The sequence below is a fragment of the Anolis carolinensis genome, chromosome 6 (assembly GCF_035594765.1).
Source record: "Anolis carolinensis isolate JA03-04 chromosome 6, rAnoCar3.1.pri, whole genome shotgun sequence".
NCBI lineage: Eukaryota > Metazoa > Chordata > Lepidosauria > Squamata > Dactyloidae > Anolis > Anolis carolinensis.
Genome location: NC_085846.1, coordinates 55,534,599 through 55,549,889, shown reverse-complemented (window position 1 = coordinate 55,549,889; position 15,291 = coordinate 55,534,599). Strand labels below are relative to the sequence as shown.

The 15,291-nt window shown below is 38.0% G+C and overlaps 1 protein-coding gene across 6 annotated transcripts in view; it reads left to right on the top strand.

Moving 5' to 3' along the window:
- pou6f2 (POU class 6 homeobox 2) overlaps positions 1–15,291 on the top strand; it is a 478,425-nt gene that overhangs the window by 402,443 nt on the left and 60,691 nt on the right. For 5 of the 6 annotated variants that reach the window (XM_062984243.1, XM_062984241.1, XM_062984242.1 and 2 more), the window contains exon 6: positions 11,082–11,231. The exons of the other annotated variant lie outside the window; for it this stretch is intronic. In XM_062984243.1, the coding sequence (XP_062840313.1) occupies positions 11,082–11,231 (150 nt within the window). The remainder of the gene's footprint in view (positions 1–11,081; positions 11,232–15,291) is intronic. 6 annotated transcript variants of the gene reach the window in all.

The window sequence follows — 15,291 nt, the reverse complement described above, 5'->3', positions numbered from 1 at the left end:
GATGTCCCACAAAACAAAAATTTTGCACATATATAAACTTTTTCTATGTTTTTATGATAGAACCAATTAGGACAGTGATGGCCAACCTATGACACGCGTGTCAGCACTGACACGCCTAGCCATTTTTGCTGACATGCTGCTGCATGCATATTGATTGGATGACTATGTCTTTTGTGGCCAAATTTGGTGTGATTTGGTCCAGTGGTATTGTTGTTTACTCCATGGGAATTATGCACATTCCATTTATATATATCTATATATATAAAAGGGTAATGAAATTTCGGCCTAGGACAAAACAACAAAACTACACATCCCAGAAACACTAAACTTGGCAGCACAACCCCTCATCCATGCCTCTACGTTCATACAACAAAAAGAAAAGAAAAATAAAGTCCTAATTAGAGGGAGAGGAATAATTGTTTTTAGCCAGTTGCTGCCAGTTAGAAGGCTAAGCTCCGCCCACTTGGTCTCCTAGCAACCCACTCAGCCCAGGGGACAGACAGAGTTAGGCCTCACTTAGGCCTCTTCCACACTGCCTATAAAATACAGATTATCTGATTTTAACTGGATTATATGGCAGTGCAGACTCAAGGCCCTTCCACACAGCTATATAACCCATTTATAATCTTATTTTATCTGCTTTGAACTGGATTATCTTGACTCCACACTGCCATATAATCCACTTCAGTGTGCATTTTATACAGCTGAGTAGAAGGGGCCTCATATAATCCAGTTCTAAACAGATAATATAAGATACTTTATTTCCCATACCATCATACTTCGCCACAGCAACGCGTGGCCGGGCACAGCTTATATATATATATATATATATATATATATATATATATATATATATATGTGTGTGTGTGTGTGTGTGTGTGTGTGTGTGTGTGTGTGTGTATAAAAATTTCTATTATTCTATTATTGTTGTAGTATTTTATATTATTACTATTATATTAATATTATATTATTTATTGCTCATGACTACATAGAAACTAGAATAGAGAGAAATCAGCATGGAAACTGCAAGAGGTACCATAGATTGTTGTACATGGAAATAATGGTAGTAAATAGTTTTTGATTTATTTAATACAGTTATATATTACAATTATATATTTTTGTTATTTAAACTATACATATTGCGAAATTATGGTTTTTTTCTCGAAGTGACACACCACCCAAGTCATGCTAGGTTTTTTGGTGAATTTTGACACACCAAGCGCAAAACGTTGCCTATCACTGAATTAGGATATGACATTTATAACCCAGGAACAAAAATCATGTTCCATAGTGTTATTAACCATAAAAATATTTATTCTTTAATTATCCCAAATATTGCACCTTCTCCTTCAGCTCTTCTATACTTCGGTACAAATTCGGTACAAACTCATTTCAGGTTTTTTTTTTGGTATACACTGTTTTCCAAGCAAGAGATTTAGCATAAAGTAATGTTGCTCTGATCAAGTAAGGCTTATTACGCCCATGCAACCTCTGTGTCTTTCACTCCCTATTAGAAATGAAAATAGTGAGATAAAAGACATTTTGCCAAAGAAGCAGCAGCTCTCAGTGGGAACTCCTGCCTTGTTTTCAGCATGTTACCTCCACATTTTTTCCTGTTGCTAACTATATGAGGGTCATGTTCTTCTTTCAGTTCTGCAGATAAAAATTTGGCTCTCATTCAGTATTACAAGGAAAGGATTTAAACTGTTCTAAGAGCAAGAAATGTCTTTTGTAGCCAACGCCTGTCTTTATTGAGCTCTCACAAGAAATAATTGAGGTTGTACAAGCTACTGTGTGTCAAGGTTCCTGAGACTGAAATCCATGTAGACATAATAGTGGTTACATTCACATCCTTTCTTTCTTGTTTTGAGAGGATAGCAGCCTGTTTATATTACATTTTAATACATGAGACTTGAAAATGTGAAGCGAATCTATGGCCAAAAATCAAAGTGAAAATGTGCTTGTGGGGATGCAGAAGTGAACACTCAGATGCTATGACCACATAAACAATGACTGCAAAAAAATTATTGTACTCAAAATACACATGATTTCCTGTCCTTCCAGTACCACACAAGGTTTTTTAGGTTATTTTTAAAAAAAGGATCTCTCCCTTTATGCTCATATCCAAGTGATGTCCACAGATATCCTACTATGAAGGAAGATCTGAATAAAGGAGCAAGGCCCATATCTTTTATTGTGTTATTCCCCTCTCATTGCGGCTTTAGAGTAGTATACTACAACTGAAGTTATTTCCAAGGGAGAGAAAAGAAAAGCAAGAAGACTCACGCATTTGGTATAAAAAATAGTAGGTACATATCAGTAAAACATCAATTTCATCAGCAAATGCTGGGATTTTAAATGGCTTTGCTGTGTTACTATCTATAATACATATGGTGCCAAGGGGTCTTATTCTGTATACATTCAAGTCTTTTCCCCCCAAAAAATCCCACAGTGACTTTATTGTGATTCCTGCATGTTTTCTCTCACCTGAAAGAAATCAGAACCAGCCCTGAAAGAAGCTTAGTCCTTTATTATTTTTACCACAAAAAATGCTTGTTTTATATAGCACAGAAGATTGCCTAAAGGGTCTATAAATATTTGGTAGTATTCTGGCTAACAGCTAAAAGTAGGAACGACTTGTGAAAAATGCATCTCTCTAGCAACAAAGCCTTATGGAAGGGCATGATTCTGTGTACAGCAAGGCAATAATGTGAGATTTAATGAAAAACTTACAGATTTTGTGGTTGTTAGCAGATTTGCTGCAGAAAAGGGAGGCTATACGGTTTTTAATTTCAGCTCCCTTTGCACATGTCCACCTGTGGCAGAATACATCGATCATTCTTCTTTCTCCTTTTTTTTTATCCTACTGATAACTGTGCTGCTCTGGTATCCAAAGATGCAAAGCTCCAGTCTGGAATCCCATCTTGCCTTCATCACCAGGACAACTAGTCAGAACAACATATAAGCAACTCCAGTGGAGACTTTCACCCACTCACCCCTACATACAGATAGTATTCCCTGCCTCAGAATGTCTGACACAGCATACATAGCCTAATAACATGCCATGCCTATAGCTGTCTCTCTGGGCATGTGACGGCACATGATTTGAATTGTTGTATCATGCCTGATTTTGCTTTTACCCTGTAAATGTAGTTGAATTGATTGGTTATTTGTAGCTGTCAATCAATGTTGTTTGCACCAGTTATATTACTCCCTCAGCTCAATTGTTTGACTCCACCCTTTCCTGGAGTGGGTCAGTGTTTCCTTTTTCATTCCATGTGTTTCTGTTTTTGATGGACGTGAGAGAGGGACTTGGCTCTAAAAGCCCTTGATTAAGTTACCTCTTAGCACCAATTCTGAGGTTCTTACCCTTGAGACTTACGCTTCATGTTCAGGGTCAACCTGGATGACGTTTAGTCTCAAGTGTCTTCAAATCAGTTCTTTGGCATCAGAGAAAGACTGTGTCTTCAAACATAGGCCATTTGGACTGAGGCTGAGGATTGCTCTGGCATTCACAGCCATTGAGAAAGAGGGACCTGGAAAAGCTTCTCAGCTGCAGAGCTCCTTGGACTTAAGACAACCAAAGACTTTTACCCCTTTGAAACTTCCAGCTTATTGGGATAACCTTTTATGAATAATACACCAGTTTTGAGTTATCTACAGTGTTTTGGTCCTTGGGAGTTCCAGTTTCCCTAAAGGAGGGCAAGAAGCAATCCCCTGGGGAAAGGTGTCACGTCCATGCCTCTTTCACTAAGAGTTATAGCCCCAAGCACGACGGCACAGGGCAACTTATCATTGAGGAAGGTTACTGGACTTTTCTATCACACAACTTCCCTGCCAGCTTTTAACTTCACAAGTTCATGGTCCACTGACAATCCTGCTTGCTTATGTTATCAATCCATTGGCATGTTTCTGATGAAGCTGAACTGAGAAGAATGTTTAATCTGGGCTTTAAATATCTATAGGATATAGGAGGCAAACTATTTGTGCTTTCCTGCTAGGAGTCTGTGAAATGGCAGAAATCCATTCTGTTTTCATTTTGAATTTCAGGTCCTCCTTCCTCCCCCCACCTGCACCTTTCAGGTGTTCTGTTTTTGGGAAGCTTCAGAAACGGAACTCTGGATCCCGAATTATGAATCTGAATGCCCCCCTCCTAATCTCCCAGAATCTTCCCAAAAACAGAACCGGGGGGAGGGGGGAGCACCTGAAAACAATGAAAACAGAACAAAAACAGAACAGATTCCTGTCGTTTCACACACCCCTATTTTCTGCATCTTCTGTCTGGTGGACTAGTGCAATGTAAGAAAGGTGGAGTTGTTGCAGATCGTGGGCTGTAACAGCCCAGGTTAGACAATAACACATGGAAGAACAGCCCAGGTTAGACAATAACACATAGAAGAATAAAGAAAAATCTCTAGGATAATATGTCCTGTCAAGTCAATTATTCACAGGACTAGGAAAGTAAACAGAATTGCATATATGGTTTTCAAGAAGATAGCTTCAGATCAAATTCTTATAGTAGTAGATTGGGTTAAAATGTTTAAAAACCATAAAGGTGTGTATGGGGAAGTGGTGTATGATAAAATCTTGTGGTTCACCAGACTTCCTTCCTGAGAAGAGTCTCCTTCCAGGTTTCTAATTACAATATTCTGACCTGATTGAAATTTTTCAGTTTGCATCTTGGACAAATGGTGAATCACAAAAAGAATTGGGATCTTTTCCTTAAAGACCATAATTTGAAAGCAACAGCCTCTGATGCTCTTGAAGGAGGTGCTATCTTCTTGCCATGACTGCCCTCATGTATCTGTCAGATTTAGAAGATTTCCAATGTATGACTTTTACTGAATGAAGATGAACACAGGGAAATATGAACAAAAAATGAGAAAATAAAGTGTTCTACACCACATTTTAGTATTTAGAAGATGAGTGATAACAGTTGAACAAAAAATATATTAAGGACAAAATATTACGAATTCTGAAGACCCAGTGTGCTGTTCTCTGCAATTTAAAAAAGCTTTAACAAAATTCCACCTCAAATTACCTTGTTCTTAAGGGCTGAAACTGAACCAGCCTCAACCTTCTCTAGCATTTGCACATCTCTAATAGATCCCTGACAGAGCTGTATCTATATCAGGACTTAAAGTTCATTTTGGCAGTAGATGGCTTGCTGGCTTTGCATCACATGAAGGTCTGTAAGAAGGGGGGAAAGGTCCTCCATGGAAAAAATTCTATGTAGTTACCTTGCAGTAGTAATCCTTGAGTGTTTTTATATCTAATACCAGTATACCATAATCAAGGTTACACTGACAGTGCTTGGTCTACTTCACATCACTGCAAAAAGGGGGAAATTGCAAGTAGCAATTTAGAATCATAGAGTTGGAACACACAATCAAAACACTCAGGATGGATCTACACTGCCATATAATCCAATTTCAGAATGCAGATTAACTGCTTTGAACTGGGTTAAATGAGTACACTAATAGTAATAATAATAATAATAATAATAATAATAATAATAATAATAATAATAATAATAATTTGGACAAATGTTTGACAGTGGCATTGAAGAAGGGAAAAATCATTGAAAGTGAGGGCATAAATATGCCTAATGGCCAAACAATAAAGTGTCACCAACCAGAGGCCTATAAATATCTGGTCATATTACAGCTGGACAACATCAAGCATGAACATGTGAAAACTGTGGTCAGCAAAGAATACACACAAAGGGTCAGAAAAATTCTCAAAAGCAAGCTCAATGAAGGCAACACCATCAAAGCCATAAACACCTGGGCCATACCTGTCATAAGATATGCTGCTGGCATCATAAACTGGACACAGATGGAACTGGACAATTTGGACAGAAAAACAAGAAAACTCATGACCATTCATCATTCACTGCACCCTCGCAGTGATGTTGACCGGCTATATCTGCCTAGAAGATCAGGGGGCAGAGGACTCTTACAAGTAAAACAAGCAGTCAAAGAAGAAGAAGATGCCCTGGCAGAATATGTAAAGCAAAGTGAAGAACCTGCTTTGATTGAAGTCAAAAATCAGAAATTCCTCAAAGCACAGCAGACAAAAAACCAGTACAAGAAAACCACACTACAAACTAGAGCTGACAGCTGGCACAACAAAACACTGCATGGAAAGTTCCTTGACAAAATTGAAGGAAAAGCTGATAAGGAGAAGACCTGGCTATGGCTCACAAATGGGACCCTGAAGAAGGAGACAGAAAGCCTGATCCTTGCAGCCCAGGAGCAAGCCATCAGAATAAATGCAATTAAGGCCAAGATCAAAAAATCAGCTGATGACCCAAAATGCAGACTGTGCAAGGAAACCAACGAAACCATTGATCATCTCCTCAGCTGCTGTAAGAAAATTGCACAGACAGACTACAAACAGAGGCACAACTATGTGGCCCAAATGATTCATTGGAACTTATGCCTCAAGTACCACCTCCCAGCAGCAAAGAATTGGTGGGATCACAAACCTGCAAAAGTATTGGAAAATGAACATGCAAAGATACTGTGGGACTTTCGAATCCAGACTGACAAAGTTCTGGAACACAACACACCAGACATCACAATTGTGGAAAAGAAAAAGGTTTGGATCATTGATGTTGCCATCCCAGGTGACAGTCGCATTGACGAAAAACAACTAGAAAAACTCAGCCGCTATCAGGACCTCAAGATTGAACTTCAAAGACTGGCAAAAACCAGTGCAGGTGGTCCCGGTGGTGATGGGCACACTGGGTGCCATGCTAAAAGATCTCAGCCGGCATTTGGAAACAATAGACATTGACAAAATTACGATCTGCCAACTGCAAAAGGCCACCCTGCTGGGATCTGCGCGCATCATCCGAAAATACATCACACAGTCCTAGACACTTGGGAAGTGTTTGACTTGTGATTTTGTGATATGAAATCCAGCATATCTTGTTTGCTGTGTCAAAATAAAATAATAATAATACCACCAGACCTCACAGTCGTGGAAAAGCAAAAGTTTTGGATTATAGATGTCACCATTCCAGGTGACAGTTGGATTGATTAAAAACAACAGGAAAAACTCAGCCGCTATCAGGATTATCATCCGAAAATACATCACACAGTCCTAAACACTTGGGAAGTATTCGACTTGTGATTTTGTGATACGAAATCCAGCATATCTATCTTGCTTGCTGTGTCATACTATGTTGTTGTGTCAATAATAATAATAATAATAATAATAATAATAATAATAATAATAATAACTTTATTCTTGTATCCCGCCTCCATCTCCCCGAAGGGACTCGGGGCGGCTTACACAGGGACTAGCCCAAAAACAACAACAACATAGCATTACATACAACAGTAATTAAAACAGTAATTTAAAACAATATAACAAGAAATAAACAACATAACATGACAGTTACTTTAAAAGCCTGCCATATAATCCATCTCACAACAGTCAATCTGTATTCAGAAACTGGATTATATGGCAGTGTAGATGGGGCCACAGTTTGCACCAACTCTATTCACCCAAACAAAGAAGAAACTCTTACTTTACAAAGAATACAAATTTTGTGAAGCTTTCTGTATTAGTAATAAACCCTCCCCCAGTTTTGCTTTAGTTTTGCAGTAGATATTGCTGAGCAGTACGTGCCAGCAGTTTTTCACAAACACGTCTCTTTTGGGGATATTTTTCAAAAGTCTATGAAAATGTTTTTTAATATTACCCTTACTTATTCTTCATTGTTTTACTACATCAGGAAAGGAGCCTCGGGGTGTGACACTGATCTTAATGTGCCAAAGCTACATTACAAGTATTATTCTGATATTGTGGGCACAATCTGGGCAACTTTCTTGACCAGCATTGTGAAAGTCAGCCTATATGTGTAATGCTTTTGCCTAATCATTGTGTTGTGGTCTGATCTATATGATTATGCTTGTTGAGAAGCACAACTAAAACCAGGGTCTGAAGAAACTATGAAAATTTAGAACCAGTCAAAAAAAAAAAAACCACCTTTTTTTTTAATCCTATGTCAGGATTCACCACATTCCACCCTGACTCTAACAATGACATGCTATGATATTTAAAGAATACAAATATGACTTAAATCAGTGGTTCTCAACCTGGCGTTTTGGCCCACAGCTCCCAGAAATCCCAGCCAATTTACCAGCTGTTAGGATTTCTGGGAGTTGAAGGCCAAAACTTCAGGGGACCCACAGGTTGAGAACCACTGACTTAAGTGATGATGATATGATTTACATGATGATGAAAATGCTGTGAATAAACCCTTTGTGAGTAATGAGATAGACAGGCATAGAATCTAGATAATTAGAGAAACCTGATGTGCATATATACTTTAAAAAGGTTAAAAAAAATTAACCCAACTGCTAAGATTTTCTAGACATGGGCAAAAAATGGGGAGAAATCTCATCCCTATACTAAGTTTGTGTCTTCTTCCTGACAATGTGAAACTGTATGGACTATTATTTAACTTTTCTCCTTATATTTTACCTTAACAACACATGTTGTCAATTCATGTGGACATGTCCAAACATTTTTGAAGAAAAAAAAATATACTAATGTTGTTTTGCTGCTTAAAGGCTTTCTTTGTTGAGGTTCATTTCCTCAGCCGGTTATGAAATGGAAGGCTTGAGATTAGGTTCCCAATTTGATCACACTAGCTTTAAAAATGGTTCGAGACCACCCATAATCTATGAAATATAATGAGTGAAACTAGGATGTATGTCGAAGGATATGTTGTTCGTATCACCTCAGGTGGTGTCAATTCATATTGAATCAAGTCAGGTTGCATCAGCAATACCCCGATCAGTACTTATTCTTGAGAGTCGTAGATTTAAGTAGATTTAGACAGCAAATATCTCAGCTACTACAAATGCATATAATGAGCAGATATCTGTGAAAGCCAGCTATTTTTAGAGACCCCAGAAATGCAAACTTTTGATATTGAGCTATACATATTATTCTCATGTTATACTGCTAAACTGAAGTACAAATGTAAGTTTCCTAACTCTAATAGGTCATAGAATTAAATAACATGTCAATTGGTCATTATAATGCTTGACAAAGCTACACCTTTTCTTTCCCAAGCAACTATGCATGCTACACTTTTTGTTTGCCATTTCATTATTCCTCTTTGCTCTTCATTTTACATCAAAAATTGAAACATAGATTCAGAGTAGTATCAGGTACAGGTATTTAAATAAGATTGTATCACTTCAGAATCCACATGAAGAATCATTACTTGTGGTGTATGCCCTTTAAACATTTCTATCTGTATGAGAGTATCAAAGATATCAAGGAAGTGACCAGGTAGCTGTTATCCTTTTATGCAAGCTTTATCTGAAAAGATGTAAAGCTTGTCCGTCTGGGATTCTTCTCATTAGAGCTTCTCGGAACTCATTAGGGTTTCTTGATATTTGGTATTTGAAAAACATATTTTTGATTTTTTAAAATATTTTCAAATATTCTTTCTCCAGAGCAGCTGAACAGTATAATCTTCTTGGAACTACGTTCTGAGAATTATAGCAAAGCCAAATAAATTGGGGACCCTTTCATGATACACAATTATAGTAGTATGATTGCACTTTAGCTGCCATTCCTATGAAATGTGTAGTTTGCTAAGGCACTGGAGTTCTTTCACTGAGGATTCTAAGGATTTAGAGCCCCATTTCAATGCGCTTCGGAAACTGAGCCCCACGGGAGCCCCATGGAAGCCATCACATAAAGTAAGGACACTTCTGGTGGGATTCCATGGAACTCTGTTTCTGCAGTGCATGGAAAGGGAGCCCTAAAGCTATCTTCAGGAGTCATGGCAGAAACTGAAGAAAAGACAGATCTTGTTATGGAAAGGACAAGGGATGGCTGGACATCCCAGAAAACAGGGAAAGACGGGAAGGAACAGAGTATGGTGGTTCCTTCCACTTTCCCCCACTTTCCCACTACTCATGGGATGACGTCCTAAATCTCCCTCCCTATATTGTTATTGCCATGGCAGTTAAAACTGAACCATAATATTATAACTGTGGAACTGTGCAAGGGTGTACAGTAGAGTCTCACTTATCCAACACTCGCTTATCCAACATTCTGGATTATCCAAAGCATTTTTGTAGTCAATGTTTTCAATATATTGTGATATTTTGGTGCTAAATGCGTAAATACAGTAATTACTACATAACATTACTGCGTACTGAACTACTTTTTCTGTCAAATTTGTTGTATAACATGATGTTTTGGTACTGAATTTGTAAAATCATAACCTAATTTGATGTTTAATAGGCCTCCTTATTATCCAACATATTCGCTTATCCAACGTTCTGCCGGCCCGTTTATGTTGGATAAGTGAGACTCTACTGTAGTTGGAGGACAAATATGATATGGCTTTTTGCCTCCCGGTGGCGAAATGTGTTAAAGCGCTGAGCTGCTGAACTTGCAGACCAAAAGGTCCCAGGTACAAACCCTGGGAGCGGCGTGAGCGGCCGCTGTTAGCTCCAGCTTCTGCCAACCTAACAGTTTGAAAACATGCCAATGTAAGTAGATCAATAGGTACCGCTCTGGCACTCCATGCAGTCATGCCGGCCACATGACCTTGGAGGTGTCTATGGACAACGCCGGCTCTTCTGCTTAGAAATGGAGATGAGCACCAACCCCCAGAGTCGGATACGACTGGACTTAACGTCAGGGGAAACCTTTACCTTTACCTTAAAATAATATGCACACAGTGCAATCTATCTTGGACTCTTTCACATCAGAAACTATTTTTCATTTTTCAAAGCCCATTCCAAATCTGTATTTTAATAACACAGATGTTAAGAAATCTTCACATGTGGAAAAGATACTTTGTCTGTATTCCATTTTGGCCATGATCTACTTACAAGTCAAATCATTTCTGCTGATACCAGCAACTCTTGTAAAGGGTTTAGGATCCAGCTGACTGATATGCCAGTGTGAAATTCTCAAATGCTGTTTGAGATTTCAAGATTACCAACATCTCAATCAAATTGATTTCATAAGGTCAATTAGTTGTGTGTTGCTATCGCTATCCTTACTGTTTGCTCTTTTCTTCCTATTTTCAGCTGGTTAGTAATCCTCTAGCAAGTCAAGCGGCGGCGGCGGCAGCAGCAGCAGCCGCCATGGGCTCAATAGCAAGCTCACAGGCCTTTGGCAATGCACTCTCCGGTCTTCAGGGGGTCACAGGTCAACTAGTCACTAATGCACAAGGACAGGTGAGTGGAAGACAAGAAGAAGTAGTGAATTCATGTGGCACACAGGTCTTGGAAAACAAGTGAATTATGTATGCATGACAGCCATTTCTAGCAGCCCATGTGTATGTGTGTATGGCATGGGGACAGATAAATAATGTTTCCTACCAAAGGATAAGAAGTAGAATTGAGTACTGAGGTAGCATTAAGGGTTACATTTTTAGTTATCCTATATACTCAGGTATAAGTCTAGAAAACGTAGTTTTAAAAAATCAACCCGACAACCATGGGTTGGCTTTTTTGCATGTCAAGTTAAGCTCTGTACCTTAAGCCTTATTTTAAAAAGAACCATCCCTTTCTTTAAGTAGAGTGGTGAAAGGCCAGCACTTAGGCATCCCAGGAGAATCTAAAAGAAGCACCAATACCTTTTATTCTGTCTGCTGTGGTGCTGCTTCTGGGCTTTTTGAATGCCTAGGTGGGAAAATGGCAATGGCAGGAAGAGGAGACTTGCACCTTAAGTAGCATTGGTGCTTTCCTCTCTTTGCATAATGACTTTCAAGTTATCCACGGCTCATAGAAAAATCCATAATTTTGGCCCTAAAACTTATTTTTGGTTTATACATGAGGCCAAATAATCCATGAGTATATATAATCTTACCTAAAGGTGACCCAATACAATTACTAGGACCTAACATCCTACGGAATATGCAGTAGAGTCTCACTTCTCCAAGCTAAACAGGCTGGCAGAACCTTGGATAAGCGAATATCTTGGATAATAAGGAGGGATTAAGGAAAAGCCTATTAAACATTAAATTAGGTTATGATTTTACAAATTAAGCACCAAAACATCATGTTATACAACAAATTTGACAGAAAAAGTAGTTCAATATGCAGTAATGTTATGTTGTAATTACTGTATTTACAAATTTAGCACCAAAATATCATCATATATTTAAAACATTGACTACAAAAAAGCATTGGATAATCCAGAACCTTGGATAAGTGAGTCTTGGATAAGTGAGACTCTACTGTACTTACAAGCCCTATTGTTTTAGTGAATAAACACCATAGCTAAATAGGGATTCAGTCCAATATTATTTTAAAGGCATTTTGAAAATGTTTGAAAACATTCCAAAATGTTTAATAATTATTCTCTGCAAATACATATATTAATTTGTATCACATCATTGCTGAACATGTTTCCCTTATTACTTAGGAGCAACTGAGAATAGGACACAGTGTTTAATATTTAGTGTTTAACAGTGCCGGAAACTTCTTGAAATGAGATCCCAGAATGTCTTTAGCCACACCGAAAATCAGGGGCTGATCAGCATAATCAAGGCAATGTTAAACATATTTATTATTTCAGTGGGAGAGAATTAGCCTCTACTAAAGTCTCCCACTGAAATAAATGGAAGGTTAAGTTAAATGACAAATGTGTGTGTTTATAAATAAGTTCTCTGCCTCCAACTGAGTGAATTATAGCTCTTCTCACAACAGCTGTCAAAAGTGCTTCATGTTAGTTGAATTTAGTCTGTATTTTCATTTATATCCTGAACTATTTCAAAATGTTAACACACGAACCGGGACAATGGTGAAGTTCCAAATTACGCATGCAAATTAGAAGGCTTATATTACAGATAGCAATTAAATTGTGTTCTTCAAAAGGGGATCTGTAAAGTGGGAATAAAAATGTTAATTTTATTTATTTATTTATTTATTTATTTATTTCACTCATTTATACCCCGCCCTTCTCACCCGAGGAGACACAGGGCAGCTTACAAGTGGCAATGAATGCCGTTACACCATAATACAATGAACTAAAACTTTAAAACAGTCAAAACAGTCATAAAATTACAGTATACAAAGTTTAAAACAGCATGCATTAGCATGCCCATTTTTAGTTTAGTTGGAGTTGTTTTGTGGGGGAGCTGCCAGCTCTTTTCTTCATGCAAACCATGTACTTCCCAAAGTGCCTATACAAAGTATTGTATAGGCCTGTGTCATACAAGGCCCACATGACCTTGCTATTGTTGTTTTTACCACATACAGTAGAGTCTCACTTATCCAACATAAACGGGCCGGCAGAACGTTGGATAAGCGAATATGTTGGATAATAAGCCTATTAAACATCAAATTAGGTTGTGATTTTACAAATGAAGCACGAAAACATCATGTTATACAACAAATTTGACAGAAAAAGTAGTTCAATACGCAGTAATGTTATGTTGTAATTACTGTATTTACGAATTTGGCACCAAAATATCACGATATATTGAAAACATTGGCTACAAAAATGCGTTGGATAATCCAGAACGTTGGATAAGCGAGTGTTGGATAAGTGAGACTCTACTGTACTTATAAGAAACTAGCTGTGCCCGGCCATGCGTTGCTGTGGCAAAGAATGGTGGTATGGGAAATAAAGTATTGAGGAATTGGTGGTAGTTAAGGCAAAGGGTAAAGGTTTTACCTTACATTAAGTCTATTATAAATGGGTTATATACCTGTGTGGAAGGGCCTTGAGTCTACACTGCCATATAATCCAGTTAAAATCAGATAATCTGTATTTTATAGGCAGTGTGGAAGAGGCCTAAGTGAGGCCTAACTCTGTCTGTCCCCTGGTATGAGTGGGTTGCTAGGAGACCAAGTGGGCGGAGCTTAGCCTTCTAACTGGGAGCAATTGGATAAAAATAATTCTTCCTCTCCCTCTAATTAGGACTTTATTTTTCTTTTCTTTTTGTTGTATGAACGTAGAGGCATGGATGACTGGTTGTGCTGCCAAGTTTAGTGTTTCTGGAATGTGTAGTTTTGTTGTTTTGTCCTAGGCCGAAATTTCATTACCCTTTTATATATATAGATATCCTTAAGTACCAGCTCTAGCGAAATCACTTTCCCTAAACAGTGAGCTCTGTCCAAGAGGATTGCAGTCAAAATCAAACCATTGAGAAACAAAGAGACATCTGCATGAGAAGAAGAAGCATTTGTATTTTAAAATCAGAGCTTGGGATGAGTGTTTGTAAATTTGTGCTTCCTCAGCTCTGATAATATATTTGAAAAAAATTCTTATGATTCACCTAGGTGCTTAAATGGGATAGAAGGTATATTTTATCTGTTCAATGCTTTTTAAATATTTAAAAGAAACGGGCCTCAAGCCTGATGTTTGTATTGGTGTTTACTCTGTTTAACCATGATTAACATAAAACATGAGCAAAGATGAATCTGGCACACACAGTCCTCATATATAGGTCCCACAAGGAAAAAAAAATGCTGACCTTGTTATATTTACTGGGTGGGTACTGAATTGTTCCATCACTACCCCGAGGGTTGAACGATGGAGCTTGTCAAAGTGAGACCTTATCTAATGAATCATCTTATCGCAGGTGCACACCACACATATTAAAGGAGGATTGCACGACCAGTGTGCCCTCTACAATAACCTTTCAGTGTCTGCTTTAACCCTTGCTTCAATCCCTTTTCATCAAAGAATCATTTTATGCAGCCAGTTTTAAAAGGAGGCTCTCAAAAGCCTATTAAGTTTTCTGTTAGGGACATATTATTGGAATAGAGGAAGAGTTGGTTACAGTACCTATAACTCATAGTCAGATCAGCTCCATCTAGAAAGCTTGCTTGTTTATATCTGTACTTTGGAAACAGTGCAAACTCTCCTCTCGCAGGAATCCGTGGGCACATGGGACATAAATTTAAGGCTTTGAGAAATAAAACCATGACAGTTTGTCACTTAAAGGGGTTTTCTCCCCACCTTTTTCAGGCTCTCCCAAGAAGAGGAATAATGGAATGTGTTGGTAAACTACTGAGCAATCATATCAGTCCTAGACTGGAAAAAATGTATAAGAGACCTTTTAGTGGCACTGAATATTTCAAACACCATAACCGGGGGTCCCACAGGTTGTTGCAGTAGGTGAGATCCCACTTTCCCCACAATCCATGAAATAATCATAGTTTATTTATTTATTTATTTATTTATTTACAGTACAGTAGAGTCTCACTTATCCAACACTCTTTTATCCAACGTTCTGGATTATCCAATGCATTTCTGTAGTCAATGTTTTCAATATATCATGAT